The following is a 21,150-nucleotide window of genomic DNA, read 5'->3' as shown; positions in this document are numbered from 1 at the left end:
AGAACTTTGATTCCAATTTGGGAATTTTTTGTGTTGCAGCAGCACAAAAAGATATGGCATTGTACAATAAAAATTAAAGGACAAGAAATAACATGAATAACTATCCAATCACTTTTATCTTTAGGGCAATTAAACATTTTATTTTTTTGTTAAATTCTAATAGAATTTTTTAGTACTAAGTTTTGTTTTGTGTGTTTCTTGGAAAGTATTTACTAATCAAAAATAAAGGTTACATAGACTGTGAAATACTCTTATCACCTACACCTACTTGTCTATGTATGCCTTGGATAGTTGCCATCTCATAGTCAACAGAACCGGCTGCTTTGAATGTGTGTGATTGTTAGTGTTCCTGAGTTGATGGCATCTTGTATGGCAGTCTCTGCGTCTTTGTGAATGATAGTAAATGGGTGGATGCTGACGGAAAAGTGCTATATAAATGCAGTTCATTTACAGATAGCAAAAGCTGTGTAGATAAATATCAACCTTTGCCCTAAATAAGCTGTATTATGACACGGATGTATCTTTCATTTCAGTGGTGCACATACAAGCAGCATAATTTCCCATTGCCAATATGAATACTTTTCTCGCATTTTTTTTTTAACATTAAGGAATCATTATTACAATTAATGGCACTGTTTGTTTCTATCACACCAATATCTCAACACATGTGATAATTAATACAAATAAGATTATGTTTCCATGAAGAGGAGACACTTTTTGTCACACACAAATGCCAAGTCTGTATAACTGAGGTGACAGCCCCATCTAGCAGACTGAATGAGAAATGCAACCTATGTCATGACATTTTCAGTGTGTAACACAAGGGGGGGTGATTAATCAGGTGACATACGTTGTTAAAACTGTTCAAGTGGCTAGAACATAAAAAAGATAATTGAAATTGCTGTAGATATAGGAATACAATACACAGTAGACATTATGACTAGTACAAAAACTACAGATGAGGACACTGAAACTAAAGCAAATAAATAGGCCTGTGCAGTATATGGGATTTCACTTAATTAGGGATTGACATTTAAATATTTATTAATTAATTCCTTTCCCATGCAGCCAAGTGTTAGTATAAAAACTCTAAATGATACACGATTTTGCAAACACCATGTGATTTTATTGGTACAGCATGAAGGCACAGATTTCATTCACTGAGCAGAATTGACCAAAGGAGTGATGAGGCACAGCCAACCAGAGTACAGTGATAGGAAAAATAAAAGAATAAACATTTTTAGCTGACCAGAAAGTGAATTTGGTTATTTAAAACTGAACCAGTCGGCTTTTACTTTCATGGTCGAGACAAATCGTTGTCACTTTTCACATGGTTAAAGATAATCCTGCCTGGGAAGGGCATAATAGAGTCAAAAAACACTTACTATATAAAAAAGGCTGGTAGCAACTTGTACCAGAAACCAAAAAATATTACATTGAACAAAAGAGAAATAAAAGCAATGAAAGCTGGATAATTTGTTAGTGTTATCAGACAAAAATCTACCCCAGTGCACTGTGGGTGACCGTAGTGTGGTCTGTACCATACATCATTTTGCATACATCCAAAACAACCCATCATTTCTGATGCTTAGAGTAACACTTCTAGCCGTGCTGGTAAAATACAAAAAAAGATAGTTCATCTTTACAAAAACGAGTCTATTTACCTTGTTTTGGTTTATAAACAGTACCATTACAAGTGTAGTGTACACGTCCTATACATCAGTGCTCCTCAGGTTAAGGCGTTATGAACCAAAGCACATTCTTATCCCAACTCACGTGGAGGTAGAAATACTGCAGCGAGCCCACACAGTCAGAATTAAAACTGGATTTTGTTAATGAACAGTAAAAGATCATTTCTTTCTTTCAAAATGCTGCTGACACTAAAGTGTGAACTGAATATTAAACTAGCTGTGAACTATTTTGATTCCAAAGACAGGTGAGCCTAACTTAAACACTTAAAAGGATGGCTCTCTTTACACATTAAAACGTGTTTCAAATATAAATAGGACATTTACGTCTAGACATGTAGTGAATTGCATTCTGGGAAGAGGCAGACTTATATTTCCTGCTACATTTCCCTTAGAGTTTTGATTAAACCAAGTGGAGTATAATAATGATTCTCCACACAAAGCAATGATAGAGGATACCCCAATTAAGGCTCTTTTCATTCCATACAGAGATACTAAACTGCAGAAGGAAAAGTCATTGTGGAATAGTAACATTAACACTGATTAAATGATTTGATTGCCAATCTATATTCAAACTGGTCTCACATCAGTCACACCTATGCCGTAAATACATATGCCAGGAAAAGAGAATATACATTTTAAATGCACCACAGCTACATTGCCCTTATAATGGATATGAAAATAGAATACCCTATATTAAACTTGTTTTATAGCATTTAGCTCTTATGTGTCTTTTCCTTTGCTTGTCAGTGGATACAATAAAAAAAGACGACCACCTTTAATGCACCTTGATACATTGAGATGTGCTCAATCAGTTTCTCCAGGTGAGAGGTTAATGTGACTAAATCATTTCATGGATTACATCACAACACTTAGTGATAATTACTCTGGATTTTTGTAGAAATCTATAATAAAATAACTTCACTTTAGTGTTTAAGTCATGGGCTGTTTAAAAAAAGGGTGCATAGTTTGCAGTGATGGAAAAGCATACACATACAAACAAGAGGTGTGACTAGAGTGTGACTGTTGGTCTGTTAAAACAAGTGTGTTGAGAGTACAGGAGTGGGGGTTCTGTGTGTTTGAGCTGGAAATAGTGTTTATGCTGTATGTATCAAAAAGTCTGTGGAGAGTCTCTGCATGCACAGCATGTGCTGCTAGTCGTTAACTAGTCGATAAACGTGGTACTGTGCTCCATGTTCACTAGTGGACACCTCGAACACAAAGGCGATGCACAGCAGAGTCTCCTGAGTCTCTCTGTTGGAGACCACCTAGCGAGAGAAAGAGGGAAACATGGTGGAGGTCAGCATCAAATCACGGACAAATAGACATAAGACCAACTTTTACCCCAGTGCCATACGTGAGCTGAACACAGCCACACAATCACAGCACTAATGGAACTGAACTTATGCTCAACTAAGTACAGTTTACATCCAACTGCACTTTATATTCTACATCATACCGTTTTTATAGAACACATATTTATTTCTAGTTTTGTAATCTTTCGACTCCACTTCGAGCAATACAATTACTAACAAAGCACTTATATACTAATAAAGGACTGGCTTATCTAAAGCCAGTTGAGTAGCACTTGAAATGTTTGGCTCTATGAAACCTGATGTACTTATATGATTCTGTTTTCTTCAAGTTTGTATCTTCTTGGTCGAATGTACTTATTGTAAGTCGCTTTGGATAAAAGCGTCAGCTAAATGCAATGTAATCATCAACTGATAAATACATGTACAATAACTTACTTATTGACTTGTTTTTACTGCCTTGACCGCATTGTTCTTGTATTTGTATGGTAATGTTGTATTGTTTTGTAAGCCTACTGTTCAATGTATCATAGGTCCAATTTATAGTCACTTTATTTATTATATATGAAAAGTTTTAGCTTGTATTTTCAAAATGATACTTATACTGTATGTTGTGTGTGATTGCACCATCGGGAATGCTTGGAATTTCGCTGTACTCTGTGTAGTGACAATAAAGGAATCTAATCTAACTTATATTAAAACAAACTGAGACCTGTCAAGATATACTAATATAGGAAATAACACGAGGGGCCAACACACACCTGCAGGATAGTGAAGTTCTCGAGTACGCTGTTCATCATGTATTTCTCCGGCAGGTGTTTGAGCTTGTGGATGAAGTTGATCATATATTCACACATGGGCGAGCGATGGATGCGGAACACATACTTTCCTCCTTCCATGTGAGCATATTCTGTCTGAGAGAGAGAAATCCACACACACAATTAAACCATATCTTAAACGGTTGCATATGAAATGCATTATGAGTATTCAATTAAAGCTTCTTACCTCCACCTTCTCGACCACCTGCTTGCCAAAGGAGCAGACCTTCGTTGAGACACTGATGGTGATGTTTTCTGTTCCACTGTACTGGCTGCTCACGCCGTAGAACACGCCGGAGCCTTCCTCGATGTCGCTGCTCAGGTCCGCCTGAAGCCAGCACAGAAAGATGGAGAATGAGTGTCAAGAGAGGAAAAAAAACTATCAGTGGAAGCTAATAAAAAAGATGGATAAAACCTTTGCTGATGAGTTTATTCATGCAAATACCTGGGTCTGGATGGAAATACATTGTTCAGATGTATTAAGTAACTAACTATGGCTGTACCAATGCATTTATTTGTATTTAAAGCTGCTTTTGTGGTCTTTGAATACATCTTTAAATCTCTTTTGTCATATTGTATAGTTTAAAAAGAATGAGTAAACATGTATATAGAAAAAAACTGTACATAATTAAAATGTTGATGTAGAATTGGAACGAACAGGTTGATTGAAGCTTTCAACTATTTGTTGCAGCCTGATTTATTTACCATCGCTATCAACTACTAATTTCCTGTGTGAACCTCTGCCCTATCATCCCACTGGCTTTGCTTTCCCAGTGTAGCTGGTTGTAAACTGAGTTGTATAATGTATAAACTAACAATCTATCTGACTGAGTAATACAAATAAATCCAACGTAAAAACTGGAATGCATTTTGTGTTCAATGTCGTACTAATAATCACCTGACTTCCTGGGGTCATTTTTTAATTACCCTGACCTACTTTTCTGCAGCGTGCCTGTAAAAAGGGAGAATACTGGCATTGTGTACTGACCCAGAACTTGACCAGGAAGAATGCGTTGTGCGGCCCTTTTTCATACAGCTCCTTCAGGCCTCCCTTCTTCTCAGAGAACTTGTCGTAAATCTGCCTCACATCTATGGACTCCAAAACGGGGTCATTGTAACCCGGGTTTGACGGTCCAATGAGCACGAAAAGGTGTTTATACTGTAGGGAAGGAAGGAGAAGTGATAAGAAAACAATCGTAAAGGACATAAAAAAGTATTATGTAGTATTTTATAAAGGTCTGGGTGTCTGTACCATCTCCCTTTCTTTCTGGATCTCCATAAATGCAGAGTACTCTAGTAGCCGTAGTTTTGCTGAGGCGATGGTTCTGTCTTGCCATACAGGAGCTGCTATGGCGGCGGGACGTGGGGGAGGCAGGGGCTCATAGCCTGTAAAACATTTAAATCAGGAAAACAATAAACATACCGAACATTATTGCTTAAAACTCAGTACAAATCTGTGGGTTCACACTCACTGATAGGTGCAGCGACAGGGGGTGGAAGTGTAGTGTATGGTGGCTGTGCAAAGGGCTTGATGCTGCAAAAAGGAACACAAAATGATTAGACATTCTCCGGTTTAAACAAACAACACCAAATAATCTGCCAGTGATACTTACTCCTGAGAATGTCCAGCCTGTCCTGGCATAGGGCCGGGCCAAAACTAAACAAAAGGAAAGAAGGGAAATGGAGCAGATAGTATTACTCAGAGCTTTACCCAGAAGGTAGAAAAGAACAGATGCTTGCTTGTCTCTGTGTGTGTGTGTGTGTGTGTGTGTGTGTGTGTGTGTGTGTGTGTGTGTGTGTGTGTGTGTGTGTGTGTGTGTGTGTGTGTGTGGTGTGTGTGTGTGTGTGTGTGTGTGTGTGTGTGTGTGTTTGAGGCTCACTCTGACTGGTGGAGGGAACTGAGTCTGGGGTTTCATTACACTAGCAGACACAATCTGAGCTGACGAGAGGTTGGCCACCGTCTGCAGTGCCTTGTCTTTGGATACCTGGTCCTGAATAACAGAGAAAAAGGCGATACACAATGACAATGCTCCATCTGGTCAAATCCAGTCAAATTTAGAAGCAGCCAGCCTTCAAGGCCAGTTCAGACAGCAAGCCAGCCAACATGTTATACAGTAATTCAGCATGAAGCAGTAACTATGAGGGAAGACAGGACAGAGTGCAAAGCAGATACAGTGGGATGCCAAAGCAGAAAGAGCACCAAGCTAGCAGACTAGCTAACTGGAGCCATCACCAGTATTTAACTAAAGCCACTAAAAAACAAAGGAGTAATGAGCAGGATTTTTGAGTCTGGCGGTAAAACTGCAATGTGGGCTAGCAGTTATGTGATGCCAACCACAAAGCACAAAGCCTGAAGCAAAAGATTGTAGTTATATATCCAAAACTTACCAAGTTCATGGCCTATGGCAAAGGAGACACGTTAATAATTAACTTCAGTACATACAAAACAACAGCAGGTCACAGATGTTCTACTAGGCAATGAGGAAAAACACCTTCCTCTACACATACAACTCTTTGAAATGACTACACCCCTAACCTACACACTAAAAACACAGTATAGCCAAAATTATAATCTAACAGACATGACGAGCTACATCCTGTTGATGAATGCTCTGTTAAAGCTGAGCGCTAACATTTATACCAGGAAATATACCTGCGGGGAAATCTAAACATGTTCTCCAAATGGGCGGCAAGACAAATGCCTTTGGTGCAAAAAGACGTCACACAGAACCTTTATAAGAGTGAAGAAAGAGGTATACAAGTACTGAGGGAAGTTTCTTAGATTCAGACAGAGATCAGAAATGATTTTAAAGAGAAAACTGAAATTGGTCATGTGCACATGGACGAGGGGCCCATTAACTACTCCCTGTGTGTCTGAGTGTATGCAAGCCATTTATTTACGTTACTAAAGCCATGCACATGCTTAGTTCAAACGAGCCGACTACTGTATCTAATGTAATACACTTTCCAAAGCCACTTACTAAACAACATTACTGCCATGCATTTATAAAACTATTTCCAACATACTTTGATAAAATACAACAAATCGGACTTTTATACTGAGCAACGCTAGACGACTTCAAATACAGACGGAAAGCAATGTTTGAAAATAATACGAGTTTGCAAAGCCTGAGCATGCCACGTCCTGTTCCCACTGCTAATAACAAAAATGATGGTATTACAAATCATGCAACTAACTATTTGTAAACTGGATGTACTCATCTCCATCCTCATGATTTAGGGCAACTGCCTTAGATGCCTGTATAGAAATCCAAGCATCACGTTAACACTAAATAGATATGTCATGCTTTATTATTTTAAATATGCCTTCTTGTAATACGTCCTAAGCTCCGACAAAGACGTATTTTTTGATTTTATTTAATGTTAGATTTAGGCCACATGCAGAGCGAAGCAGCTAACGTGTGTACCTTGAGGTTGGACTGAATCTCAAGAGACTTTCTCTTGGCCAAGACTTGCAGGTGACTAGAGACCTGATGAAAGACAGGACGAAGGACAGAGGATGGGAGGAAAAAGGAAAGGAAAAGAAGAGGGGATGTGACTACAGAGGGAAGGGAGAGTTGATTCAGTGGGCACCCACCTTGATGCTGGTCTGGTATTCTCGTACCCTTTTACGTGCCAGAACCTGAATGTGACTAGACACCTATGAAGCCAGGGGGACCCCCATGAAAAAGCACACATTTAAGGCTTGATTTAGAATGAGAATCAGAAACAGGTTTATTACCAGGTAGGTTTACACGTACGAGGAATTTGACTTGGTGTCGTGGTGCATAAAAACAAGAATTAAAAACACAGGTAGCGAACTAGAAAGATATTTAAAATAATTAAAAATATAACAGTATTTAGCCATTTAAAAAAGCCACGGGTCCTTTAATAATAATTGTATCAAAGCGAATGAGTAAATTACAACAGTTTATCATAAAACACATGTACTATCTTCTTCACTACTGTCTGTACATACCTGTTTGCGTGTGCGCGTCTTCCCTGTTCGTAGCTTGATATAGCGAGCAATCAGCTCATTTCGACCTAAAATTGAAAAAGGAATAGTTGAAATCAAAGAGGAGAAATTAAACATTTCTATCATTAAACCTTAGTCACGCACGACACAATATGTTCTGATCAAAATACGCCATCATTACCTATTTGAACACATTTGCTTTACTTCAGTCAATATAGTTATCAATATATTTTTGATCAGGGGTTCATAATAGTGATCCTTTCCTAAAAATGTATATAAAGTAAAGACAGCCTCTCAATTTTCAGTGTTGGAACCATTTAGAGCTTTTGATAAGTATGGAATAACCTGTCAATGTAATGGCCTATAATTATTAGTGATGATCTTGGCGTCATTAGTTTCAGAAATCTAAAAGTGTTCTGGTGAAATTACATTAAATGTCATTTAACTGTCATTAATTTGCCACAACTTTCAACCAAAATAAATGATTGCTTGGTGTTGGTCGCAGCTCTTGTTATCAAGTTTAAGGCTCGGTTGTATTTTAACACATGAATCTTCTTAAGTACATTCAAGCTATGAGAGCGTCATGTTCAGCCTAGGAGTCACACATTGTGAAACTGGTGGAACTGGTTTAGGCTGTGCTTAAAATTCCAGAACAATCTTTGGTATGAAGCAAAAGAAGATCGAGAGACTTGGAATCTTTTCCATCCCATTTGAAATGAAGCCAGCAGAATATGAAAGTTTAATGTGACTGCACTTAAAGTTTGAGAAGATGGTAAGGCTATATCAATGTCCCTACCCAAACACACACACAGTGGGTATATGATATACAACGGGTGATCATTTAGAGGGAAATTGGGCTAGCTGGATGGCAGGCAATGTTGGAAAAACGAAAGAAAAAGAGACGAGAGTTCACCGTGTAGTTGTAAGACTTCTCACATGGGGTCACTAAAGACTGCATGGTCGGCCCTTTATTTTCTCTGCCTCCCACAGCTACCATCCCCCACCTGGTGAGTCTTATCGGACCATAAGCAACTCACTTTCTACCCAGCTGCAAATGCAGATTGAGAGAGAAGCCAAAGATAATGGTGAGAAAATTAGCCCTTACATACTGATTCTACAGCTTTAATAATTTATTCTCACATCATCACAATCCTTCTTTCTGGGAAGTAATGCGATGCTATAACTTAGGTCACATCGGGCTGAGTCAGCTCTGTGGAGTTACCAGAACACAGAATTCCCCAAAATCAGCAGAGGGGTCTGACTCAGACTGAGGAGTCTGCTCCAATTCCCAAAACAGGACACATGCAGCTTCCTGCAGCCTACTGCTACTCCTCATAAGGACTGACCCTTTCCACCAGCAGTAAACGCATGAGCCACTTATTATAATGTGTGTTATTTATTATAATGTGTGTTATTTTTGTTACAATCTTGCACTAATGTACATTCCCAAAGATTTTGATATTGAAGTAACTGTTATTTTGTATATATTGATTGTTGTGTTTTTTATCTTAATGTGTGCATATGTGTCTGTTGATTGTGTATATAGAATATACATCTTTCATACATATCTGTATATTGTATAATATTTTTGTGTTCGGGATTGTTGGAAACGTCATTTTGATCTCTGTCTGTACACACAAACTGAAAGATTGACATTAAAGTTGACTTTGATTTACACCTTGGATTTCCTTCATCTGCAACAATGACCAAGCTTTCTTCAACTCAGGTTTATAGCTATGCTTTACATGTATTTGGTCATTAGTTCAATGCACAATTAAAGTGGACCTATCATGCTATATTTGAAAAATATATTGTAGGGCCATACCTATACAAAACATGTCTGTGAAGTTTTTTTTTCAAAATACCAAACAGCTCACCCATTGTAGCCATCCCTCACACTGCTCATACCCCTCTTTTGCAGCCCGGTTAGAGAAAAGCGGATCTTGGGTCCTTAGCTTGAAAAAAAAGAAAGAAGAGGAGGCGGAGCTAATGCCTGATCAGAATTCTACCGGAGATAAAGTTAAATTCGGCTGTGATAAAACGCCATCCTGTTTAAACCACGTCAAGGATTATTTCTGAAACAGTATGGAGCTCAAATGCTTTTTCTCTTGCAGGTTTATCACAAGGTGAGTTATTTTTTTTTATTTCCTGCTTTTTAAAAACACATGTGCTCTACAGTACAGGTTAGCTCTGAGTGTTAGCGAGGCTTGCTAATGTAAACAAAGACGAGATTACGTCCAAAACACGTCAGGCATTATTTCTGATAGCAATTTTCTGTGGGTCCGCTGCTGATTTGACATCAGTTCGGATGGAATCTGTATCCGCTCGTTGTACACCCGTTTTTAAAAGATTTGGGTACGGAGGAAAAGAGAGAGGGTTTTATTTTCTGACGCTGCGTGAGTTCCCCGACGCACCGGGGACACATATTTATGTATAAAAGACATCACAAAGTGCATTTTGCATGATAGGTCCCCTTTAAATTAAAAGTAAATGACTGGCCAAATGACAAGATCTGCAAGGTGTCTTGCAAATATCTAGCTGCATATTTCACTCTGGACCATGCAGTATGACCATCTCTCAGCAGAGTGTGAAGAGGCCCTGCCAAATATGTATTTGACAATCTGCAGGAGACCGTCTCTGACCTGATCTGAGTTATTCCCATCTCTAAATGGAAACCCGCCTCAACAAAATTGACCCACACCAATCATAAACTTAAGGAGGAATTTCTTTTGAGAGACATGTTTTAAAAAAACTACACAAAGACATGACGAGAAAGATTTTAGCTAAAGCAATAAATTAAAAAAAATCTGAATGCTTTTATTTGTTTTCAGTACACCCATAATTATGGTGTTACATGCTTGACTGCATAGTTATTGGTGACCTCATAGTAGTTACATATGACTGAGGGCACAAAGACTGGAGCTCATTATGACGGGCATAGTTTAGCCGTAGGGGGAACTTATTAGCATGCATTGGGGTAAAACAAATAGTTTGGTTAAGAGGTAAAGTCTGGGATTTTACATATTGGTAATTGGTATATTAGCTTAAAAGCCATATTTTCCGAGTCAAATTGTACAATGTCAAGTAAAAGTACATCTATAGTATTCAAGGTTTCAAACATTTATTTGGTTTGTACTCCTGTGGTGTATTGAAGGATATGTGAAATGTATGATATGGATGGAAAGCACAGACTGAAATTCTGATATAATCACTAATTAAGTAATTATTATTGTAAAGCAAGGTTGTCTTCTTTCTTTACCTTGTTTTTAAAAAATCTTTATTTGGTAAACTGTAAAATAATCATAATAATTACAAAACATTTTTTTTATTAAAAAAGGTATACAATTTGACAAATAAAACGCAACATTTGAAAACTAAAATGTGTATTCAAAGGTTTTAAAGGATTGTATTGTGTAAAGTTGGAAAAAGAGCGTGGGGATTATTTTCAGTGTCAGTGGCGCTTTCCAACGTGTGAATTTGTGTAACCAGTGGGACTATCCTTGTTTATACAGAAGGAAGTGGGGGTGGTCAACACAGCGAGCCCACACTTCCACAAAAGGAGAAAAGGCTGCAACGTTGAAACAAACTCTCTCTTTCTGTTGCATGGGAGCACATATTTAGTTTCCCCCACAACACACACTCCCACATACACAAACGCATGACACAGGCTGCTGCAGGCCGGAATGCCATCCCTCAGCCAAAAAAAAAGAAAGAGGAATGTTAGGAATGTTGGGTGGCAGCCAAGGACTTCAATAAGGTAGGAAGAAACGGTCAAAATACATCAAAGCTCTACTCACTGGCAGTGTACTGAGCAGATCCTAAAAAAATAGTCTTTAAGAAATGAATGTCCAGGAATGTGTGTTTTACTGGTTCATATGCTAACCCTAACCTGACCTGAAATGTCAACCTGCTCTAGTCTTGGACCCTGTCAGCGTGGGCTGTTTTTTGACCTCGAAGTTAAATAGCCCCTTTCCCAAAATACCTCCAGGCAGATCACCTGGGCACAAACTGAGAGGTTTCTACAGAACCATCTCTGGAGTGGATCACTACCTTTGCTAGGAACCTTTTCAAGAACAAAGTTTCAGTTTTATAATATTCAGTAAAAGAAAAGACCAATAAAGTGTACGCAGTTGGAAAACATGAGCCATTATACTTGAACCTTATCTTTGTATCGCTGTACAGCTTGTAGACACTCACTTCAGTAAGACATAAACATTATAAATTCTGAATCAAAATATTGTTTTCTGGGCTATTTTCCCTTTAATTCATTTGTTGTACAAATTGTGAGCTACTTAAGGATTTTCTTTTTAAAATGTATCATATTGGGATGTATAGATTAAACTAATTTCTCTTGACTGTTAGACTTTGTGGTTTTTCTATACTATATGTGTATAAGTTCATTGAAATGGATGCCCAGCAGGACCAAACATCCATCTATCCATCAATCACCACAGTTTCATGGTGGGCTCACAAGATTACTGTCAACATTTCAGTGTCCGACCACAATCAGCCTTCTGTTCCATGCCATTAAATAATTGCCAGAAAAGTGTTTTTGCAGAACATTATAAAGTCACAGTGAAGTTGATTTCTGACATTTTGGATATTATTCTCCAGAAATGGTGTCACGAATAATTGAGTTATAGCTAAAATGCATTTTGTGGAGTCATAGTGAACTCTGACCACCAGATTCTAGTCAGGTCATCATTGAAAGTGGACGATTGTGCCAGATATAAAAACTATTCCCTAAAGGCGTTCCTGAGATATTGCCTTCATGAGAATGTGATAGACAGACGAAAACATAATGCCTCCAGCGTAGACACTAGGGCTGAACGATTAATCGATTTGAAATCGAAACCGCGATTTGAAATGATGCCATTATCAAATCGCACAGCCTGCGATTTTTTTTTTTGTTCTTCTTGTGTGTCAGTCATCCACACCAATCAGAAGTGCTGTGCTCCACATGTACCAGTCATTGTTAACCAATCAGAAGTGGCCCATGATAGTAGGTGATCGACAGATTGATCCAATCACCTGCCAAGTATTTTTGAAATACTTTTCCAAATGACTTCCAATGGAGCTTTCCTAGATGGTTTGGTGAAACGGGGGTGCTAGAGACGGGAGCACGTTGATACGACATTCCTAGCCGGAGATATGGCCGTATTTTACAATAAACTTCCGTTGGGTCGGTTAAAAACAAATATCGCAAATCGAATCGCAATATCTGTCAGAAAAATCGCATTAGATTATTTCTCCAAATCGTGCAGCCCTAGTAGACACACTTATTTGAATCATTTATCGTTTTTCAGCCCTACTGGACATAAGTGTAAACAAAACTATCATTCGTAAGAGGTAGGGATGCTCCGATCGATCGGTCACCGAACGAGATCGGCCGATACTCACTCTCTACCGATCGATCGGTGCTCTCTAAACATGCCGATCGCGAGAGCCGATCGCATGACGTAAAATACATGACACTTTTCTCTGTGTGCGGCAAAACAAGCTCGCCAAAATGGCTTCAACGGTCTGGCATTATTTTAAGGTGTCCGAAAAAGACAGTAAAATAGCGGTATGCAACGTGTGTGTGAAGCAGAAATCCTGCAGCTCCGCCCGCTGAGACGGACCGGTGAGCGGAGCGAAACACACAAGAGTTAGACCTAACACACTTAGCTATTTTATCTATCTCTGGAACAAGCTAAACTAGTTATTATAAATATATTTATTCTTCACTGTCGGGTCACTCACTACTGGATCAGTGAGCTGCATGAGATACTGACAGGCTGTCAGGAGAGAGAGAGAGGGGGGAGAGAGAGAGGGAGAGAGGAAAAGAGAGCGCTTTCGCTCATTTCTCCCGTGTTATTATCCAAAGTGAATGTAAACTTGAATAATGTACATCATTTGAATGTAATAATTAAGTTGATTGTTGTTTGTGGAAGCTCCAGTGAATGAGCCCCATTAACTGAGTTTAAACATCACTTTAAATGGAAGATTTAAAGTGATGTTTAAATCTTCCATTTAGGCCCCGCCCACTCAATCGGATCGGCGATCGGTATCGGCCGATACTGATTCCGGCGATCGGCCCCGAAATTGGTAGGAATGCACGATATTGGTTTTTTGAAACCGATACCGATAACCGATAATAAAAAAAAAATATACGCCACTAATTATTTTAACGCGATTAACGCATGTGTATTTTTTTTCCTCGGCCACCCCGCAGTTTCAGAGCGCATCGAGTTTAAAATACCATCTACAAGCTGATGCTGACAGCCCCGCTCCTGCCGCCCGCTTGTGGCAGACCACACTTCCACGCTCACCGGCAGGCACCGACTGGCTATTGGGAGGACCGGGAGGGTGTGTGTATGTGTGGCCCGAGCGAGCGAGAGAGAGAGACCTTACGTGCATTGTTGTTGTTAGCATCTGGTGCTAGCTAGCTGCACTAACGGATATACGGAGCTGTTTAAATGAAAACAGAGGAGCGACATTTCGCCACAACTGCGCCGAGCACTTGACTTTATGCAGGAAGCCAGACAGTGGGACATTGTACGAAAAGTCAGCACACTCAGCACGGATAGTGCGCAACATGATTGCAGCGTCCAGGCAGCTCCGGTTCGAGCATATGCCTTGAGTTGCACATAGCTCCAACGCCCATACCACCGACGACATGTTTGTTTACTGTCCTGGCTTCACGGCCGCACACCATTTACGTCGCAGCCAGGCATGAGTTAGGGAGCGCTGGATTTGTGAAAAATTCCCCTCTTCCTAAACCACTAATACCACAGTACTGGCAAAACGGGAGGAGCCGAGTAAAAAACAAGCGCCCCTCATCCCAATCCACCCACACCGCAGTATTTTTTTCACCCAAAAAATATATTGTATATTATCGGGGCTATTAATACTGGTATCGGGTTTATCGGGATGACATCATAATTCCTAATATCGGACCGATAATTATCGGGCGATAATTATCGTGCATCCCTAGAAATTGGCGATCGGAGCATCCCTAGTAAGAGGCTATAGTATATGATACGACTACAATATATTTGGTCATTTTAAACTGAGTTGACACCATTAAAAGAATCACAAACAGTCATGTTAAGACAGACGTTTTCGGGACCTTACCATACATCTTCCCCTCGTCTGAAAGTATGATCTTCCTCCTGCCGCATGGAGGGTAGATGGCCAGGGCTTCATGGAAGCTCTGCTCGATGTCTGGACTCCAGACTCCCTCTGGGTCACCGTCCAATCCCCGGTCCGGCCCGTCTGCCACCTCTCCATCTGCACCATCCTCCTGAGCCCCGTCAGGGCTGCCACGGCAACTCCACTCCGACGCAATGATGACGGCTCGTGGCCACAACACACCTAGGACAACAGGACATGACATTTCTGATAAGTTCTACTACTACGCCTACAGTTAACAAGAATATAGGCAAACTGTATCACTCATTATCCCAAATAGTACTTTTTTAAAAACAATTTCTCTTTGTACATAAAGTTACGGAAAACTTCTCATTTAGCAAGCAAATATTGATTTGAAGCTTGAAATGACAATGGTGGCTGGCAGCTCCACATTTTATTTGGACTATTTTAAAAACAAGCACAGTGTAAAAAAAGGTCTTAAACATGTACGTGACAGAGAGCTTCATACATGATGTATTGCTAAAAGTCTGAGGCTAAAGCTGTCAGCTAGTCCTAGTATTATAAATATGAAGAATTTGAGTTACACTGTTATTTTGTTCTTACATTACCCTGTCAGGCTGCATAGTTTGTTAAATGTAGCCGCACACTATCATGGTTAACTATTGCTGCTCTTGTACTGAATCCAGTTTTCAAGACGTGTTTTCTTCCACATTAAAAAAGCATTACACCATAATACCACAATGTGAAAGCAGAGAGCCATATTTGTTTTGATAGCTGATGTATTTAGACAAAAAGGCATGGCAATCAGCAAGGTTTAAAGAAATGAATGCAGCCGTATGCTGGGTGTTTTGAAAACACAGTGCCGCTTTAAATCATTGATTAATGTAATGTAGACAAACCCTAAAGTGCATATTCTACAAGTGTACAAGTAAAAATAAACTAAATAATCTTTCTGTATCTTCAACCCACCAAATAACTGAAAGTAACCAGCACACACACCACTGCCCACAACAATAGCTTGAAATCTATGTTGTGTCTTAACAATCACATTATTTAAGATAGAAAGGGCTTTTTAGGCAAAGAAACATAAATATCCAGTTGTTCTCCGAAATTGAAACTACTCCTTGGGAAAAATATGTTGTTTTGGAGTGAGAAGTGGACAGAGCACTGGCCTTTTCATGTGGTAAAATTATTAAAATATTGTTAGATGTAAAACTACAAGTAGGGATGCTCCGATCGATCGGCCGATACTCACTCTCTGCCGATCGATCGGTGCTCTCTAAAAATGCCGATCGCGAGAGCCGATCACATGACGTAAAATATGTGACACTTTTCTCTGTGCACGGCAAACAAGCTCGCCAAAATGGCTTCAACAGTCTGACAGTATTTGAAGGTGTCCGAAAATGACAATAAAATAGCGGTATGCAACGTGTGTGAAGCAGAAATCCTGCAGCTCCGCCCGCTGTGACGGACCGGTGAGCGGAGCGAAACACACACTAAGAGTTAGACCTAACACACTCAGCCATTTTATCTACCTCTGGAACAAGCTAAACTAGTTAAACATATATTTATTCTTCACTGTCGGGTCGCTCATTACTGGATCAGTGAGCTGCATGAGATACTGACAGGCTGTCAGGAGAGGGAGAGAGAGGAAAAGAGAGCGCTTCCGCTAATTTCTCCCGTGTTATTATCCAAAGTTAATGTAAACTTGAATAATGTACTTAATTTGAATGTAATAATTATGTTGGTTGTTGTTTGTGGAAGCGCCAGTGAATGAGCCCCATTAACTGAGTGTAAACATCACTTTAAATGGAAGATTCCCATAGGCCCCGCCCACTCGATCGGATCGGCAACGGCCGATACTGATTCCGGCGATCGGCCCCAAAATTGGCGATCTGAGCATCCCTAACTACAAGCACAATATCTATGCTAGGAATCAGAGCCTGGACAATCAGAGCCAATTTCTTAGATTACTGAATGTGCCACCTGACAACACAAGAGAATAATCAGAGCTCAAACGATTTGTCAATTAGTCAATGTATCCATTAGCCAAAGGACCTTAACCAAAAGTTCTGTTTTTAGTTTCTCAAATGAGAAGATTATCTGCTTTTTTCATCTTTCGAATTGTAACGGGCAGTTTTTTTATTATTATTTTCAGGCATTTTATAGACAAAACAACTAAATAAGATAATTTAAATTGTGATTATCCCTACTTGCAACCCTAGTATGCGCAATGTACAATCTAAATTAAATGTATAGTTAAAGGTGGGGTAGGTAAGTTTCAGAAACCGGCTCGAGTGCACTAAAATGTGAAAGTACACAGCCGAAAAGAATCCGCCCCTTCCTTCAGACTTCCTTACAGAGCACCTCCTCCAACACAACGCGCAATGCACGCCCAATGACGGCACGAGATACATTTGTGCATGCACGAGATGGAAGGCTGACAGACAGAGCGGCAATCCAATCCGTTTAGCCGGCCCGGCTAAACGGATTGGTTGTACTTTTTACAGTATTACGGCTTCCACAGATGACATTTTTTTATGGATTTTTTGTCAAAGCACTTAAGATATTCATTGCTATCGGGATGTTAAGAGCATTCCATGGAATATAACAAAAAGGGTATCTCGAGCCGGTTTCTGAAACTTACCTACCCCACCTTTAATCAAATGTAACTTTTATTTGTATATTTCATGGGCATTATTTTGAGCTTACTTCTAAAGCTGTCCTGCAATTGCCACATAACCCCAAACACAATGTGATGGATTGACAGAGCCAGGATTAACTTTATGGCTGCCGAGAATGGCGACAGATATCTTGGACTACAAATGTCTCCACACTTCACCAGGAGTGAGATCAGATTCATCTGAGGTTGTTTACAGCCTCCATGGGCACAAGGTGTATTAATAGCCCTGGCATTCGAGGTTAAAGACCAGACAAGCAAAATGGCAAAACATTAAGAGCCTGTAAACGTACAAAGACACTGGCCAAGGTCAATGAAGGCACTACCAGTTGGCCAAGCTATTAGGGTTACACAAGTTGGTGATGGACAGACCAGATAGTCATTGTCCTTTAGCTAACCGTCCTAAAGAAACTACTTTGAAAGGCAGAACATAAGCCATTTGAACTTCCCAGAAGCCTGCAACTTTAGGCCACATGAGGAAATTACACATTCTTTTGTTATTGTTGAGGATGCTCCAAGTCTCCTCAAATACACGTACACATATACAACATGAATGCTGCCTAGTGTGTAATGTTTTCCAGAGCGTGGCTAACATGGTCCCTGCCACAAAAGAGCCACAGAGTATCGATGTGGTCGCAAGAGCTTCCCCTGCTGTGGTGAGCTTATTGGACGCATTAGGGTACAAGGCCTTCCCAGTTTCAATCACTGCTGACGGGACTGTGCTGTTGCCATAACGATCAGACAGGCCCTGGTGAGATGGTAAGGAAAGAGCAATGCCTGAAACAACATTGTGATTATCGAGGGTGACAAGGAAGGTTTACTGTGCCTTTTGGGCCCTTTAACAGCTAGAACAACATCTTCTAAATTATATTAAACTGGCTTCTTAGGAGTTTTACATTACATGAGTGACAAATGTGTGGGTTATAATTGGCCCTCACTATACAAAAGAGATTAATAAAATAAGATGTACTTTATTGATCCCAAGTTGGGAGAAAAAAATGTTCCCCTTTAAAATACTTTATACTTTCACCTGTTCAGGCTTCTAAAGGTTTGTTTGTGAATGGCTCACTGGTATCATTGATTTGTTCATGCAACATTAAAATACACTTCTATTTGTTGTTATAACAATGATGTGTGGTAATTCTTGTATTTTGTCACGCAAATACAAATGATAGCTCAGTTTGAATAATGTCGGTCATAGGAAGAGTTAAAACCTTTGACCTTATCTGCATATGGGGTTTTAATTATGTCAGAGCAAAAAGGTAAACCCAAAAATTAGGTGTTAAAGCTAGTAACAACAAAGTGTCAGTCGTTTTTTTAAGTAAATATAGTATTTTAGTCCAGTAAAACTTTACTAACTTCAAGATCAGCAATACAAAACTGGAAATGATCATCTCATACAATGTCAGGCATATCTGTTGTATTAGATTGATCAATGAGATATCTATGAAATAGTGTATTTTATTAAGTGGACAGCTGCTGCAGGGTCAAGAGTGTAAGGTCACTGGTGATCAATGTCTATAATAATTGAAAAATAACAGTAAACTGAGTCACCAACAGCCACAGACTTTTAATTTATCAGAGTGATGCAAAGTAAATACATGAATGCACTATATTTGGCCCTGCCAGTTTCTCTATAAAGTTAGCACCAATGACCAAAAGGTCAGATGTTTAGTGCAATGAGGAGTCAGTTGAGCATTGAGCTAAATAAAGCTATGAGCTCAGCAAACACTGAGAAGACACATGCACATTGCAGGATGCCTTCTGTTCCAATGGGAGCACTGACATTATGATTAACCGAGCTAGATCTCATCACAGTGCGTTCAGATTTACGTGGCCACCTCAGCTGACTATTACTACTTTGACTGTACCCAAACTAACAAAGGTGTCTTTTCTCACTCGACTTGTGTAAACCCGTAAGACCAGTATTACATGTTGGTGACACTTTCACAATGAAGTAAATCTGCTCGCAGAGGGAAAAACGAAATCACACTCAGTGGCTGAAAGCCGTTTAGCCAACTGTGAGTTAGCACGATTTGCCTTTGATCCAAAGTGTGAAATAAGTTACATGTAACTCAGCCTAGCATTTGGGTAAAACACCGTACACACGCTTTAAAGTGTATAACAGCTGTGATTTCCATAATGTCGGTGTATATCACAGACTAAACACTGATAACGCACTCGATCTGGCATGCTAGTTAGTTAGCTTGCGGGCTAATAATACCTCAACAAACTCCAAACTAAGTCCTAGAGACGCCAAAAAAAAGTCACTGTTTTATTACAACTCGAGGCTAAGTGGATAAAAAAGGAACTCCCCGCTAATTACGAAAAAGCCTCTGATTCAGCAAAGCGGCAGCGGGAAAATGCGAAATATGTAAAATATCCCAAAACTTCAGGCACACACGAAGCGAAGCAGCTGCATGAAAGTTGCAGCACACAACAAAGAAGTATCTGAGAGCGCACTCACCTCACAAAGGCTATCTTGCCCCGCTGTTACAGGCACACACTCCTGCCCGTATACTCGAGTTTAAAAAGCACTTTTGCTTTGTGTATCGCCTTTATTTCCTTGGTAAAAATAACCGTGTTTGACAGAAAAAAAGGCGGAATGCCAAGTATGAGTTTGGTATGAAATCAACGCGCGGAGGAAAACGCACAGAGGCGTGGCGTCGAAACACGCGCACACGCAAAAGTTTTGTGGGTCCCAGCGCAAACTCCTCCCATGACACCGGACTCCTGCTGGAGGAGAAAATAGAATAGGGAAAGGTGGCTGTGCTGATTTTATTGTTCTGTTATTCTCACAACATACACTCCAAATACTGTGTCTGTAGGGTTCCCGAGGATTTCTGCTCCTGGAGTCCTGTTCTAGTTTGTAATGGTCTCCCCCCAGATAATTAGCTTTCACTGTAAAGACAGAGGTGGAAGAAGTACTCTTTTCTTACTAGTAGAAGTAGAAATACTACAGTGTCCTGCATACAAAATCTTACTTGAGTAAAAGTACAAAAGTGTTGACATCAACATATACTTAAAGCATAAAAAGTCAAATGGAGTCTTATGTCCCATTTTAGATTCATGCTGCTCGATATATTAACCTATCAATTTATATCATAGTTTATGTATTAGTTTATTTATGTTTTGTATTAGCTTATAATGTGAATATGTAAAGTAGCGAGTAACTTATATATTGTTAAATACATTTAATAGAGTAAAAAGTACAATATTGGCTTCCAAAATGTAGTGGAGTAGAAGTATAAAGAGGCAACCTGTATACTTAGGTAAAGTACAAGTACCCCATCGTACTTAAGTACGGTACTTGAGTAAATGTATTTCAATACATTACACCAATGTATACGTGTAGAGGAAGAAGTAGACCACTAAAAAAACTTAATTTACAAGTTAAAGTAGGCTAATGCATTAAAAAGTGATACTTCTAAAGTATTATCAGCAAATTGATCTTGAGGTATCAACAGTAAAAGTATTAATTATGCAGAGCCACACCTTCCAGAGAGTTGATTAATCATACCCCCTTTGTAACCTATCAAAT

At 39.5% G+C, this 21,150-nt stretch overlaps 1 protein-coding gene across 2 annotated transcripts; it reads right to left on the bottom strand.

Annotated features, from left to right (window-relative positions):
* Positions 1-1,104: 1,104 nt before the first annotated feature.
* On the bottom strand, positions 1,105-20,340 carry tead3a (TEA domain family member 3 a). 2 transcript variants are annotated; one of them, XM_034209225.1, is made up of 13 exons: positions 20,077-20,340; positions 14,912-15,151; positions 7,799-7,863; positions 7,418-7,480; positions 6,208-6,219; positions 5,700-5,810; positions 5,433-5,476; positions 5,292-5,353; positions 5,072-5,205; positions 4,808-4,978; positions 4,007-4,147; positions 3,763-3,915; positions 1,105-2,956 (listed from the first exon to the last, which is right to left on the bottom strand). In XM_034209225.1, exons 2-13 carry the CDS (start codon positions 14,916-14,918, stop codon positions 2,843-2,845), a joined length of 1,077 nt encoding a protein of 358 aa, XP_034065116.1. In that variant the 5' UTR covers positions 14,919-15,151; positions 20,077-20,340; the 3' UTR covers positions 1,105-2,842. The 2 variants fall into 2 exon arrangements, with proteins under 2 accessions (XP_034065116.1, XP_034065117.1); XM_034209226.1 differs by lacking the exon at positions 6,208-6,219.
* Between the last annotated feature and the right edge of the window lie 810 nt (positions 20,341-21,150).

Source organism: Gymnodraco acuticeps, unplaced genomic scaffold (assembly GCF_902827175.1).
Source record: "Gymnodraco acuticeps unplaced genomic scaffold, fGymAcu1.1, whole genome shotgun sequence".
Taxonomy (NCBI): Eukaryota; Metazoa; Chordata; class Actinopteri; order Perciformes; family Bathydraconidae; genus Gymnodraco; species Gymnodraco acuticeps.
Note: the sequence above shows the minus strand (reverse complement) of the source record. Positions and strands in the feature narration are given on the sequence as shown.

What these genes read in the sequence shown, in the direction of transcription:
- tead3a (XM_034209225.1), bottom strand. An exon ending in AGACGCGCACACGCAAACAG is followed by an intron (nt 7,481 to 7,798) that starts GTATGTACAGAC and finishes CTGGCTTCATAG; the next exon opens with GTGTCTAGTCACATTCAGGT. An exon ending in AGGTGGTCGAGAAGGTGGAG is followed by an intron (nt 3,916 to 4,006) that starts GTAAGAAGCTTT and finishes TCTCTCTCTCAG; the next exon opens with ACAGAATATGCTCACATGGA.